This window comes from Engystomops pustulosus, chromosome 3 (genome assembly GCF_040894005.1).
Source record: "Engystomops pustulosus chromosome 3, aEngPut4.maternal, whole genome shotgun sequence".
Taxonomy (NCBI): Eukaryota; Metazoa; Chordata; class Amphibia; order Anura; family Leptodactylidae; genus Engystomops; species Engystomops pustulosus.
In genome coordinates, this window is record NC_092413.1 from 58660022 (window position 1) to 58675560 (window position 15539).

The window sequence follows — 15539 nt, forward strand, 5'->3', positions numbered from 1 at the left end:
AGGGACTGACGGAGAGGGACTGACGGAGAGGGACTGACGGAGAGGGACTGACGGAGAGGGACTGACGGAGAGGGACAGACGGAGAGGGACTGACGGAGAGGGACTGACGGAGAGGGACTGACGGAGAGGGACTGACGGAGAGGGACAGACAGAGAGGCAGAGAGAGATAGAGACAGAGATAGACGTAGAGAGATAGGTAGAGAGAGATAGAGACAGAGATAGACGTAGAGAGATAGGTAGAGAGAGATGGATAGATCTAGAGAGATGCATAGATAGATAAAAAATATTTTCTGTTAACCCATTCTATTTTGTTACAGTTAAGAGCATTTATTTACTATCCTGGGCAACAGCTAGTTTATTATGTAAAGTACTGACCTGTATCTCTCACTCGTACAAGGGGTGGCCGCGGCCTTACTGTCGTTGTTGTAGTTGTGGTGGTGGTAGTAGTGGTGGTAGTAGTAGTAGTAGTGGTGGTAGCAGGTCTACTTGTAGTTGGCTGTGGAGTTGTAGCTTCAGGAGTTGTAGTAGTTGTGGCAGGAATAGTAGTCAAAGCAGTAGTTGTTGTTGTAGGAGTTACAGTTGGTGCCGGTGCTTCTCTCTGTACTGTTTCTTTAAGATAAATGTATATTTTTGCTGTACTTCCAATATCAGTAAATCATAGTTCAGAGCAGAAGCCAAATTAAGCTTTACTTACAGATATATCATTGTCATTCTACTTGGTTCTGATGGTCATTTTTACGAAAGCAAATTAAAGAAAATGACACAGGGCATGTCTATTTAAGTTTCTTAGGACCTGATTTGAATATTGGTGGAGATTTGCTTAAAATGTGCATTAAATATGGATGCAAGTAACATCATAAGGCTTGCAGCCATGTCCTACAACACATACATTAATTCTTTAAAACACTTTATGGCAAGGGACAGATGATATTAATTGTATTTCTAATTACTATCCACTGATATTTGCACACTATGAAACTCATTAGTGGAGTCTATTATATGTAAAATAGACATCAGAAGAAATACATTTTTATGATGACAGAGCCTCTCACACTCCAGTAAATGGTTAATTTTATACTTGAAATGCAAACTTTCTTAGCCTCCTCAATATTTTAGCTTTTTAACTCATTGTGGCAATGTTAAGACGCACTTTATTTCAAGAATACAGGACTCTTGTCTGTATTACCGCTGAATACTATAATGGTATTAAAAAAAAAAGAAATCGGTTGTTTAAAAAATTAAAGGTGCTTTGTGAGATAAACCCCCATGCCTGGAATGATCATAAAATAACCATTTTGTTAAATTAGTGATATCATAACTGTGCACAGCATGTGGCCAGTGCCAATCACTGGCCCCAGAAGTATGGTCCACAGATGCTACAATGTGGGATACACAGGATCATTAAAGGGGTTGGCCACTTTACTTCATGTTTTTTGTAATGTGTGTGTAAGTATGGGGGGCAGGATATTAGGTAATTTGCCAATATACATATAGTAAAAGTTCATCTGTTTTTTTGATATGTAAAGTGAAACATCTTGTCTTTTACCTCATCATCCAAACATTGCTCACCATAAAATGGCTGCAGGTGGAGGGTCATGTGATCTCTATCTCTCCATAAACATTTATCCTCCCTCGATCTTATATTTATGAATACTATCAAAGTATCAAAGGTCCTGGCAGGGCGATTGTTCATGGACAGATAGAGATCACATGACCCTCCATCTGTAGTCAGGAATGTCTCGCTGACATTTCTGAGCCAGGGGCTTCATGTTACAAAAAAGTCACCAACCCCTTTAATGCTGTAAAGTCTGACACAGAGGACTGAAAGTGGCAAAGGACTAAGTTGGTAAATAAACCTTCTTCTGATATTTTATAATGATTTCTGGGTTTAAACATCATATACAAACCCATTACCATCAAATGTTTAATTTTATTGTTTATTTTATTGTTTATTTTATTGTCATTTACTTATAATGATGTACTAAATATCATGTCTAGCAATGCTTTTCATAAACTTACCTACATTGACTTCAACGTACTCAAGAACTGTGGGATATGTGACACCTTTCTTTCCTTTACCTTCTGGGTAGAAATACCAAATATGGTTCTATTAAATTATCAGTTTTATGTGTCAGTTACAGAGCATGAGTTTGTCACAGTTTTCCCACCTTTTATTATATGCATGCAATTATGCCATGTTAAAGTTATAGGTTTAGGTTCAGGATGTCTCTCAGAAAAATTCCCATCACAAGGAACATGCATTAATAAATAACAAATCTGGACTAGCTCCAAGGCTTCATAACAAGGTTACTCAGAATGGTGAATGTTAAAAAAAAAAGTTATTCAAGAGTAGATCAAACTTTATTCATGGAGTGAGATCAGATGTTTAGGAATTCTGCATAGAAAATCCAAGACAAGGATTATAAAACTGAACATTTCCCCATGATTACCTGCCACGACAAATGACTCTTTCCAACGTGGAAGAGAAAGTGACCGTATCCCATTTGAGAAACTTCCCTTGTAACCAGACTGCCCAGCCACTTTTCGAACAAGAATTTTCCCTCCTGCGTTGTCAATTACACCGCTATAAAAAACATTTCGATTATTTACAATGTAATATCATCCATAATTTAATGGTACACATGCTACATATTGTAATCATAGGAATAATAGAATTATCTGTTGTTCAAACCTGCAGACCTGTGAATGGCAGCTGTGCATATGCTGGAAAATGAGGCATATATGTCTGTGCCATATACACGATGCTTCCCATTCTGACAACCAGAAGGACATTTGGCAAGGAACTCTGGGTTGACTATCTTTCCTGCTTTGATATCACAGTCAATTTGAGGGACATCTGTGCAAATAAACAGTAAGGTTTACAGTAATCAATATATAGAATATATCAGTCTGGGCCAACTTCAAATGAAAATACATGCATAAGATATGTGCCAGTGGGCCCTCCATAAAAGGCATAAAAGGAGCAGTTATTTCAATCATTACATTTTAGTTTATACTAAAGCTTTACCATAAACTATTTATCATTTTCTCAACTCATCTTGCTCTGAAATATTTTGCCTGCTGATGGGACATTACATGAATCTGCTTATCTCCCACAGCTTTATAACAGATTGCCTGCAGGTAGGACATATTGGAGCAGATTTATCAATCAGTCTGAAAGTCAGAATATTTCCAGTTGCCCATGGCAACCAATCACAGCTCAGCTTTCATTTTACCAGTGCTCATGAATATTTTAAAGGGGAGCTGTGATTGGTTTCCATGGGCAACTAGAAATATTCTGACTTTCAGACTGCTTGATAAATCTGCCCCAATATATATCAATATGGTCAGCAATTCTTGCTCTATAACGTGCTGCTGGTATATTAGTTTGCATGTTCAACATAAAAAAGCTTAATACTTCCCATTATGACTACATACTTTAAGCTGAATAGTCTTCTTAAATCTAATTCAGTGTTTGTGCAGCAAAAATTAGACCGAATATCTTAATATCTACTGGGATAAAGGGTTCATTTATATAGTGATAGGGCAGATGATGGTTAGGGATTGTGTTTATCAGATCAATTCATTTAGCTAATCAGTTGCTATTGGACTGAGCCTGGGATATTAAACAGCGTCACTAAACTCTGGAAAGAAATACATTTGCTCCACATCAATAACACCACAAGGTGGCACTGTAGCTTTTTAGAAAAAGAATTACATACGTTGCTTATTCTTTCTGTTCTTTTTGGAAGTTATGCATGTACAAGTCAGAATCAAAACTGCAAGAAAAGAACAAAAATGGAAGTCACTATTATTTAGTTCAGTATCTAGGAACTTGTGTACAGGTTGGACTGTCCCATCTGAATATCTGAGGGTCTTATGATGGCCCCATGTTTAATTGTAATTCATTAATGGCAAAAATATCCTTATAAATTACTTTTAGAATTAGGCTACACTCAGAAGACCATATGTGGGGCGTATATTCATTGGCCATATATACGTCCCCATAGGCGGCAATGGGTGCACGCCGCCGTACAGGAGCAGTACGGTGCCGCACATGTCCTATCTTTCCCCGGAATATGGCGCCATGCACGATACATCGCTATGGAGAGGGGCGGGCTGAGCAGCCTCCTTTCCTGGGCTATTCATGCCGTGCTATTCATGTGAATATAGCCTTAGTAGCTTGTTTTATTAATAAGATTTAAATAGAAAATCATGTGTTAAACTTCATGAATATTTAGATTTTACAGTGAATAGAACTGAGCAGCCTGCAATGAATTTGAATCCATGCAGATTGAGGGAGGTGTAGCCACAAATATATATATATATATTTATATTTCAGTAATAAAAATGTCCCAATAATTAACTATTAACTAATAATTGTGAAATTGACATAAGACTCACCTATCAGACCTGCAGTAACCTTTAACTTCATCATAGGACGAAAAGGAAATATCTAAAAAGAAACAATTTAATTTAGATTAAAACAAGTTTTCCTATAAAGCAAGTCATATATTTAAAATATTCTTATACAAACATATACAGTAGTAAACAGAGTCAAAACATTCAATTGCAAAATATTGACGAGAATGTTGATGGCCAAGTGGTTGCCTCTAAAAATGACACCACTTTTCTGATATTTTTCATGTCTACTGTTTGTTCACATGGATTTCCCACAGTCCAGAAATATAACTGGCAGGTCAAGCAATTGCCTGGAAAGTGAGTTCCTGTCTGTGGTGGGGGAATCAGACTGTAAGCTCTTTACCTGTCATTATGAATACAGGCTTTGTAGGATACTGCAAAATATTTTGGTGCTATGCAAATATAGGATGGGCACAAATGTTCCCCTTCATGTTAATTATGTCTAAGAGATGACTTATTTGCAAAGTAAACCCTGGAGAGGACAGTATTTGGCTTCAGCAGTCTTGTACCGTTTAGACTATGTAAGATATTTGGTTTATCTACTTGATTTTTACATGCACCTGATGCTACCATACCTCTAGTAAGAGAACACAGTATTCATTATATAATGGAATATTGTAAAGATGTTGATTATACCATGTATTTCCATTTCTTATTTCTTAATAAAACTGTGTTAGTGGCCGATAGCAACCAATCCTGTTCAGTCTAGGAGCTGAGCCCTAGGTAGGAGTGGCTTGAATATTAAAAACTATTTTTAAGGACCACAGGGTGTAAATACTATGCTAGATGTAGTACAATTCTATTTTAGCACTGAAAAAGTGGAACAAATGCCATGCCTATATATGTGTTTTGGCACTTTTTCTAACTTGTCCTACATGTGGCACAGGATGCATCAATGTGCAGGAGTATTCCAGTGAAAAATAAACCAGTAGGTGATTCTAGCATGAGTCACTGTAATATATCTGCATGACTAATTATAAATGTTTTCAAGATTTAAAGGAACACTTCAGTCAAAGGTAACTCACTGAATAATGCATGGCGCAGGGCCTAAAGAGAGGAGCTTGACTCATTTTCATTGTATTCCTAGAACCCTGTTAGTATCTAGAGTCATGCGCCTCCTTTCCGGCCCTGCACAAGGTATAACTAAATGATCAGCTTTAACTGGAGAGTTCCTCTAAAGGGAATCTGTCACCAGCTTGTACCCCACTAAACCACCAGCAGCCTCATATAGAATGTTAAATATTCTTTTGGAATTCCCTCTTTTATGTGAGATCTCCCCTTTTTACCAATAAATTTCTCCAAAGTGCATATGCAAATGAGATGAAAAACTATTGAGAAAACCTTTGATGTGTCATGTTGACGCAAAAGCCGGAGCCTGAATCTCCTTACCCATTTCTTGGGCTCTATAGTACCAAGAATCATGCTTTTGATTTTATAGTAAAATATAAGCATCTCATCTTTCAAATCACAGTAACTCATCTTAGATAAAAGTGACACTTTTTAGCTCATTTGCATATAGCTCTGGATGGATGATTTTGTTATTGATACACAAAGAGTGAATTCTTGAATGTATAATTTATACCCTTTCTTAAAGGGCTGGTAGTTTAGTGGTGTAAAAGCGTGTGACAAATTCCCTTTAAAAGGGATTTCTATGGCCATTTATCATATAGGAAACTGAGAAAACTGTCCAAAAGAAAGAAAATGTGTCTTTGATATTAGAAACCAATCATAGCACATCTTTAATTCACAACAGATTCACAAATGTAAACTATGCTCTTTGTAGTTGCTATAAGCAAAGTTTTCCTATATTTTTACTTTATGATGGCCATGGCAGGAACCTTTTTTAGATATGGAAAACCCTTTGAATCAACACTACATCTGTATCAGTCATAACCATGGATTACATACAATGTCAAGGATATAAAATGTCAACTATATCAAAAAGTTGTACATCTTATACTATACGCTACTTATAAGTGCTGTATAAGTTTCAAAAATGACATACAGTAACTACTATAATACTCAGTACAGTACAGTAATCCTTAGTTTATTCCTGTGTCTGTTTATAGTATAGCAAACAAACGCATTTCTAAATCCTGGCCGGACATACCAGAGGAAAACCAGCAGTTATTTTATATAACAGCTATTTTTTCATTGCATAAGGGTATATTGTGAGGCTCCCACAAAAATGTCGTCTAAACTATGTTTTGCTTTAGAGGGAGAGTAAACCTTTCATTATATCACATTTCACGGTGTGGCTGGTAATTAAAAATACACATTGAAGTGTATTCTGAGAAACGCCAGAAACTCAGACATTGTGAATATAACTTGTTATTTTGGGATAGCATAAAAATACAGTGTTGCTGAACAGAAGTCATACAATATTTTATAATATGGGAAGGATTTAGTGTCGGAGTGTAGTTCTTACCCCTTCAGCAACCTCTTTGGGCTTCTGTATAGTATAGTGTAATAGCCTGGGCCCATTAGAGGTTATTCTGTGTTGTGTGCTATTATCCTGGGTATGGACTCCTTATTGATCATATCTGCAAGGTCCTACCATAGTACGGTGGATATACTCTGTATTCAGGGGCGTAACTACAGCGGTAGCAGCCGCTATGGGGCCCACAGTGTCAGGGGGCCCCGTCATCCGACCTGACACAATAAAGAATGGAGGATGCGCACCATTATATTTATATTGTACTGCACATGTCCAGCATAACATGTATATAACATATACTGTGATATATATATATGCAGTATCTGTGATGTGTATATGGTGTCTGTATACACTGTATGTGAGTATGTTGCATATGGCACTGTATGTATGTGTATATGCACTTGAGTGTATTTATATGTGATTGTAACTCGCATGTGTGAGTATACTAATATGTATATTTTTTAAATGGGAAGGGGGGCCCCATGCAGTAGTTTGAAAGGGGGCCCTGCCTCTCCTAGTTACGCCACTGTCTGTATTATACTGATTATAATGTGCAAAGAATTTAACTGCCCTTCCATGACCCAGTAATTTTATAACCACAGGTGTAGCTAACAAGTAAGTACAGCCGGGAATAAATCATTTGTTACACCCAAACCTGTACAATCCTTCAGGCTAAAGATATATGACATCCCAAATCTTCATATCCATTACACATTTAGCAAGCGTATTAACTACAGAATGGATACATTTTACAGGTTATACAAAGGCCTATGCAATAATACACTAGTCAGGCAGAGTTAGAATCCACCAGATATCTCTATAATAAAAATATTGCAATAAAATAATGTTATAAACAGAGGAACCAGACAAGGTAAACCAAAACCTATGAAATAATCAAAACACAGACTGCATAGTATAACTGAATATAGAAGATGGTGTATACAAGGGGTACAGGTCGTATAGAGAACTAGTCAAGGGCTCCTGATCAAAGGAATCTACCCAAATTTACATGAACTTGTCAAGGTGCCCCTGCCTCTTATATGTGAGCAGGTTATTGTATACTTCATGGATCCATACATCCTAGGTGTAGGACAAGATGGTTCTTGTTAAACTATATGATGTAGAAAAGTAAAAGTTCATATAGATTGCAATTAGCAATGAAAACAGGTAAGTCATCAATCCCAAAGACACAACTTGGCGTGCAGGATCCAGAGTTATGTCCAGTTTAAAGGGATTGTGACATAAGAAAATAGACTACTTTTTAAACGATTTTAGTGTTATACAAATTTTACAGATTTTTTTTGAGAAATATTTTTAAAAATTTCACTAACCATATTTTGATAAAAAAAAATTCATTCTGGCTACTTTACCTAATGGTAGACTGACTGTATAGAAGTTTTTTTGGTAGCAATTGGCTTATTCTACCATCAAAATCAAGCTAGGGACACTCATAGATACTGACACTGTTATGGTAGTAATGGTCTTATATTTGATATCCATAGCCTCCTACCTTCTAAAATCCACTTTTAACATCTTCCTAATGAGCATGAAGGGCTCCTTCGGGTGTTACCAGAGCCCCTCCATGCTGCAGATGCTGTTACACTGTGAAGGAGCACTCGATCCCCTCCCACTGCGTGAAATTACATCAGACACAGGGAGGGGTGAAGTACTGAGGGAGCAGAGGGGGAGGATGACACGATAATAATAATAATAATTCTTTATTTTATAGCGCCTACAGATTATGCAGCGCTGCTCAGAGCATGTCAAATTGTGACAACCTAACAGCCTGTGAAGCTGCAGAACGGAGGGGCTTCAGTGACACCTTCAGTGGCCCTTCTGGCCCTGTATCATCATTTTAAAATTCTCTATTAGTTTTCTAACAAATATAAGGAGATTACCACAGTAAATGCCCCATGGATTACCATGATTGATTTTGATGACAGAATTCCTGTAAATATAGACAGAATTCTGACTTTCGTGTAACATCTCACACCACAGCCCTCCCAGTTACAGTGCTCCAAGTTTAGCTACAATCCTGGAATTTAAACACATATTTCACAGTCAGGCTGCTAGTAACAACACATACACTGTTATGATGACACAGATCTCTAGGGACTGTAAAGGAAGACGGGAGACCCACCACAGTGTCTGTATTTCATGGACCGTATACAGCTGTATGAGTGAGCCCTGAGGCATACTGGGGTTAATGTGAAAAATATAATAGGGGCAATTAATACAAGGAACATGGACTTATTAACATATTAAGTTCACGTGCTTGGCATTAATAGTGATAAACATTATACTGTAATTAACTTCACAGTTTTTGTTCCATTTAGTAGTGGTGGCTCAGTAAATTCTAAAGTTTCCCACATATTTGGGCAAATAAAGAGGGGGCACCACATGTAATAATGATCTGCTTCTTCCTATCTTTCTTTCATCTTATGAAGTTTTCATTTGTGGCAGCTGGTTTGAGGAAGGAGCATCCCTACAACAACATTTGCTGAACTACTTATTAAATTGCAAAGTCTTTGCCCTGACACACATCACCTGCTTTCAGTCTGCACCATGCTCAATGAAGCAAAGTCCGCTTCTGCGGTGAGTGGGAGCCCAGGAAAGCAACTCCCATGGCCGCTTCTGCAGGGGGGTAAAGGCATTAGGAACTAACTCCAAAGTCACTGCCCCCATACACATGGTTAGCTGGTTACCCAGCACCAAATGATTGACATCCACTTTTTTAGTGTACATTATTTTATTACTATTGTGTTTCAAGGCCTTCATATATGGTTTCCATAGTGCTCCTTTTTGCTTGTGTTTCTAAGTCCCTGTGAACATAAGAGGAGTTAAAACAGGCAGATTTTGGGTGTGCTAAGAGTGAATCTGTGGTTTGGGAGATTGAGTAGATAAGTAGTAATAAAGCAATTTTCTTAGTGTCACAATTTTAAAATATTTTTTTTCCTTTCTTTGCCTGGTCTGCTAAGGAGGAAGGATTAGTGATCACACCTGATAAATCAAGGTCTAGCAACTCAGTTTTGAGCTTGCTCATTTTGTTTTCTAAGTGGCTTGTGAACATAAGTGGAGTTCAAACAAGCAGTTTTAAAAAGAGGAGTCTACATAACTGTAAGTAATCAGATTTATACACTACTCAGTTTTGTAATTAGGATATGGCTAGCAAAATTCCAGGGTGAATACCGCTGTGACAGATGTGCCCATATTTTTCTCCTAGAAGCTCGAGTTAGAGATCTGGAGGAAGATATTGCAGGTCTGTGAGCAATCGACAATCTTGAGAGGAGTATGCTGCTCACTGAGCAAGCAATAAGCGGGATAGAAGTGGAGGGTGGAGAGCTGGTTTACTGTAAATAGAGGGGGTAGAAAGGGGTCAAAGAAAAGGAAGGTAATTCTGACTCTGAACATCCGAGCAAAATTGTGCAATGATGTAATGAGGTTAGTGTCAGAAATGGCAGCCCTAGTGGATCCTGCTCTCCCTAAAAGCCGGGGGAGCAGATCAGCTAGTAGTAGGGGGGATGGGAGTGTAGGTAAGCCAAGGCAGCTAGTGGTTGTAGGGGAATCAGGAAGACGGATAGAATAATTTGTCACCAAGACCACCTCAACCAAATGGTTTGCTGTCTCCCTTGTCATAGGGTTTGGCATGTGGTGGAAAGGGTGGATAATTGGGAAGGGCTGGGGATGACCCAGCTGTCGTGGTCCATGTTGGTATCAATGACAAAATAGATGGTAAGTGGAGGTGCCTGAAGAATAGTTTTAGAAAATTAGGTTCAAAGCTTAAGGGAAGGACCTCTAAGGTAGTATTCTCTGGTAGTATTCGCTGTGCTACAGAGACAGACAGCGGGAGCTCAGGGAGTTAAATGCATGGCTCAGATCCTGGTGTAGAGCAGAGGAATTTGGGTTCCTAGAGCACTGGGCTGATTTTTCATTGGGGTACAAGCTGGAGAATATCCTAGCATGGGTGCTGGATTATTTAAACTAGGATCGGGGGAGGAGTAAAAGGAAGACACAAAAGGGGTAGACAGGTCAGAGGTTATGTTGGTGGTTATTGAAGTGGGGATGTATGGAGGAATAATGCAGTAAGGGGATCCACAAGTTACAAAACAATAGTGAGGATATATGTGCCAGTAAAATTACTATAAATCAAATAAATGACTGTGGAAAATTAAAGTGTATGTTCACAAATTCCAGATGTATCACAGGCAAAATGGGTGAGCTTGAGGCTCTGGTATTAGAGGAACAGTGAGATGTTATTGGTGTAGCAGAGACATGGCTCGATGCATCACATGATTGGGGTGTTAATATTCAAGGTTTTACACTCTTTCGGAAAGACAAGGCAAATAAGAGAGGAGGTGGTGTATGTCTGTATGTCAGAAGAGACATAAAAGTGATTATGAATGAGACCGTGGTCTCAGAAGAGTGTGAGGAAGGTGAAACTTTGCGGGTGGAGAGTCAAAGCCAGGAGAGCTTTGAGAAAATTATTTTTCGTGTAATGTATAGACCCGCTAACATCTCTGAGGAAATAGAGGGTCACCTATATAAACAGATGGAGTCAGCTTCACAGGAGGGGGCAGTAGTAATAATGGGAGACTTTAACTTTCCAAATATAAATTGGGGTCAGGGCTCTTCTTCATCTGTGAAGGGGAGACATTTTATCAACTTTGTGCAAGATAATTTTATGGTGCAGCTTGTAGAAGATCCCACTAGAGGTGATGCATTGTTGGACCTTGTGATTTCTAACAATGTGGAGATTGTCCAAAATGTCAGTGCTCGGGAAACCCTTACAGCGATCGTAACATAATTATTTTCCTCTTAAACAGTAAAAAGCAAAAACAGGTGGGAAAATCGAAAACATTGAATTTTAAGAAGGCTAATTTCAGAGCAGGTTGGACCCCTTTATTCTGAAAATGGGGCATTGGTGACTGGAGACCAAGAGAAGGCGGAGATACTTAATGGGTTTTTTAGCTCTGTTTACACGATAGAAGAAAGAACTTCTGACGTGGGTGGTGCCAGTGCGGGCCATGCATCCTGTAATATACTAGACTGGCTGAATGTAGACATGATCCACTCTAAGCTCAATAAAATCAATGTGTACAAGGCTCCTGAACCAGATGGGTTACACTCCAGAGTGCTTAAAGAACTCAGTTCTGTATTGCTGTGCCACTGTCTAAAATCTTCAGAATCTGTGGAATAGCCTGCCTCAGGCGCTGGTCACAGTAGGGACAGCAGAGAGCTTCAAGAAGGGTCTAGATGCCTTTTTACACCTAACTAACATTGATGGTTATGTTATATAGAATTTTTCCTCATAAATCTCTTTCTCATCCAATCCCTTCCATGCCTCGGTTGAACTTGATGGACATGTGTCTTTTTTCAACCGTATAAACTATGTGCTTAAAATGCTTTTAGAATTATGTACTAAATAAACTTGTGTATAATGTTTTACACTTGTATCTAGAATCTAAACGTATAAAATATGCTCCAAGGGGTTTGTGGAGAGCTTTATACGCATGGAGGCGCAGTGGTTAGCAGTACAGCCTTGCATCACTGGGGTCCTGGGTTCAAGTCCCATCCAGGTCAACATTTGCAAAGAGTTTGTATGTTCTCTCCGTGTTTGTGTTGGTCTCCTCCGGGTTCTCCGGTTTCCTCCACACTCCAATGACATTCTGGTAGGTTGGTTAGCTTGTGTGAGCCCCTTGGGGACAGAGACTGATTTGACAAGCTCTGTGCAGAACTGTGTAATCTGTGTGCGCTATATAAATAAAGAATTATTATTATTAAATGCATGCTCCATGATAGGAACAAGCCATGTGATGTAAATTTGGCAACTGATGCATAGAAAATACCTATAGAATGAGCCTAGCATCTAGAATATTCCTAAAAATATGTTTAACATAAAATAGAGTTATGCATTATATTTCTGGGTTGACATCACGTTATGTGTATACACTATGCATATATGTTGCTGACATATATGCTTAGCATATAAATTGATAAATAGTGGGAGTTGTAAAAAGAGGAGTTGTTGCCTCCATCTGGCCACCATACCTCCTGCTTGTCAAAAAACGCAGGATGGAAAAACAAAGCAGGCTACGTCTTTTCATCCTGCAGCCTCCGGCTGTGCGACGTGTGCTCATCGGAGGCAATAGATTTCTATGGGGCACCATATTGCATGCCTCCTCACAGCCTTGCCAAGTGCATGCGTGTCTCGGCAGAATGGAGGATCCGGTGTTGACACTGTTCATAATAGGACAGTGGGTCCGAGGAAGGAGTATCACAGTGACATCACTTTGGGAACACCCCATTCATTGACAGCAGCTCCTCCACCACATTCAGGAAGAGGGCTCCCCAGGCAATGTATCCCACTGTATAGGATACGTCTGTGCCATACATTGTACAAACATGTCAGAATCCTACTGGCAAATAACAGTGTGAACTAGTGTTACATAGCAAATCTGTAGTAGCTAATTTATTTTTGGAAACCTCACCTATGAAGGCATTGAAACTAGAGTCAAAGTGGGAGAGTTATAGTATTGAAGAGTAGAGCAGCCGGTAAGATCTCTAAAGAACATTTTATAGACTGATAAATACTATAGACATATGTATCTAAAGTACTTTTAACATGCATTTCAAGGGTTACTGTTTTTTTAAGTTTATTTATGTGGTTTTTCTACCATTCTAATTTAAACGTGAGACATTTGCCACGTGCAGCTTCCTTGCAGAAGACCTATTAACTATTGGTACAATCTAGGGACCAGGTTATTAATCTTAGTTAAGAAATACAATCCCTTTACAAGTCTATAGGATTTGTGATATGTATAATGAACATGGATTTGTGCCAGTGCATTAATTCAGTGCTTTGTCATACCAATCTTTTAGGTATTAAACTGTCAATCTGTCATATAATGTGACTTTGCTGCGTTCCAGAAGCTGCTAACATCAAAGTATCTACTGGAGCAATGTGGGTGTGCCCACTTTACCTTGTCTCCAAGGGCTCTAGATCTAATTTATCTTGTAAATGATATTTTAATATATTCCTGGAATGTTGGCCCATATAATCCTAACAATTTATTGTTGATTTTCAAAGACATATCATAGTCGGTGTAATTAAACATTATTTCTATATAAATAAATACTTTAGAAGACATGAGGTATTATAAGACAATAATGTAGAAAAGGATTTTATATTATGCTTCCCTGGCTCTATGGGGCCAACTCATAGTGTTTTGACATGCAAAATCTGTATAATTCATGCTTGACAACAACTAAAAAGCTGCACATTAATCAAAGCTACATATCTGGAGTCAATAGTGGCCAAATGCTTAAAGGGGTTGCCTAGTACAAATGTTACTTTGGGCTTATGAAAAGAACAAACCTCTCTCTGGTGCAGCCCAGTGCCTCCCATCAATGACATACATACAGAGGCACTGCACTCAGCGGTGACATCACATTGACAGCCCTGTATAGATATAGCCTGTGGCTTCGGCCTGTTGGCTGTAGTGAGCATGTGCCTAATGTCACTGCTGCGCCTCTATATACAAGAAAAGACCAATGGTAACTGAAGGCATACAATAGTTTAGGCAAGTGTACCCTGTTTGTTTGGGCCTCAGGAAGCATTACAATAACAATCTCAGACAACCACTTTATGATTTTGGCTCATATCATCCTCCCTCTTAATCTTTTTTTCACTCCAAAATTGCTGACAATGTGTCCTACTAGCAACAAGACAAAAGTCCCCTAATATATCAGATTACTTAGTAGCTCTAAGCAAGCGGTGGTTGGTGGTTTACCACAGAGCAACAGCAACCTCTTCATCATGGCATAGATGGGAGCAGGATTATTACTTACCCAATGACCAGAGACCGTGTTACTTCTCCTGTACACACACACCGAACTACTGATAGATACAAGTTTGTTGAGAGGCTAGAAACTCGTGACATGTTTAGCCCATGCAAAACAGCACTATAGGGTCTAGCACCACCTCAAGGATTATAATCTGTCAGAAGTATGTTGTAGAGAAATTAAATATAAATTCAAGAATTATGTCCATTAATCTATTATACAGAGATCCACATTTTCATATGTATGCTAAAAAAAAAGGGAAACCAACCCCAAAACATAAGAAAGGTAACATTTTTTAAACCTTTTTTTTACATATAAAAATATTTTCCCAATATTGGCCCTTGCACTAGCTTTCTGTCAGACTTTGCACATTGTTTTCAGTGCAAACTGCTTGCAGAGGTATTTAAGACTGTGTCTAAGCCACATTTCTGGCGCACGTGAAACAATTGTGGCGCACACAACACTTTGTGGTGCGGCTGCACAATTCTTCATGCGCCACAAATTTCTGCACTGGTCCTTAGTCGGACTGTGCGCCAGATTTAACATGCAAAGTCTGACAGAATTGTGTTGCACGCCCCAATGTTTAAGGTGGTGCACTATGGAGCAGGGCACCAGATTCATTAAGAATGTACCGCACAAATCCGGAATCTTGCGCACTCTGCATTATACACAGGCGACACTATGCACTGTTCTTAGTAAATGTGCGCCATTAGGTTCTGCTGTGCCTTTAAACATCTGAAATAATAAACTTTGAAAATTATCTTGTGTACAGCGAATATCAAAATAGTAAAAAAAAACATCTAAATGGAATATAACGTAACCAAATCGGCCTACATTC

At 38.6% G+C, this 15539-nt stretch overlaps 1 protein-coding gene and 1 long non-coding RNA gene across 7 annotated transcripts in view; one reads left to right on the plus strand and one right to left on the minus strand.

Annotated features, from left to right (window-relative positions):
• LOC140121389 (uncharacterized) overlaps window positions 1-15539 on the plus strand; it is a 308199-nt gene that overhangs the window by 124232 nt on the left and 168428 nt on the right. The window lies entirely within an intron of this gene.
• Window positions 1-15539, minus strand: part of VIT (vitrin) — a 103809-nt gene that overhangs the window by 37506 nt on the left and 50764 nt on the right. For 4 of the 5 annotated variants that reach the window (XM_072140890.1, XM_072140889.1, XM_072140885.1 and 1 more), the window contains exons 2-7: window positions 4405-4456; window positions 3723-3779; window positions 2701-2857; window positions 2451-2584; window positions 2020-2082; window positions 376-609 (exon numbers count right to left, since the gene is read on the minus strand). In XM_072140890.1, the coding sequence (XP_071996991.1) occupies window positions 376-609; window positions 2020-2082; window positions 2451-2584; window positions 2701-2857; window positions 3723-3779; window positions 4405-4438 (679 nt within the window). In that variant the 5' untranslated portion in view covers window positions 4439-4456. The remainder of the gene's footprint in view (window positions 1-375; window positions 610-2019; window positions 2083-2450; window positions 2585-2700; window positions 2858-3722; window positions 3780-4404; window positions 4457-15539) is intronic. The other variant, XM_072140888.1, reaches the window with a different exon arrangement.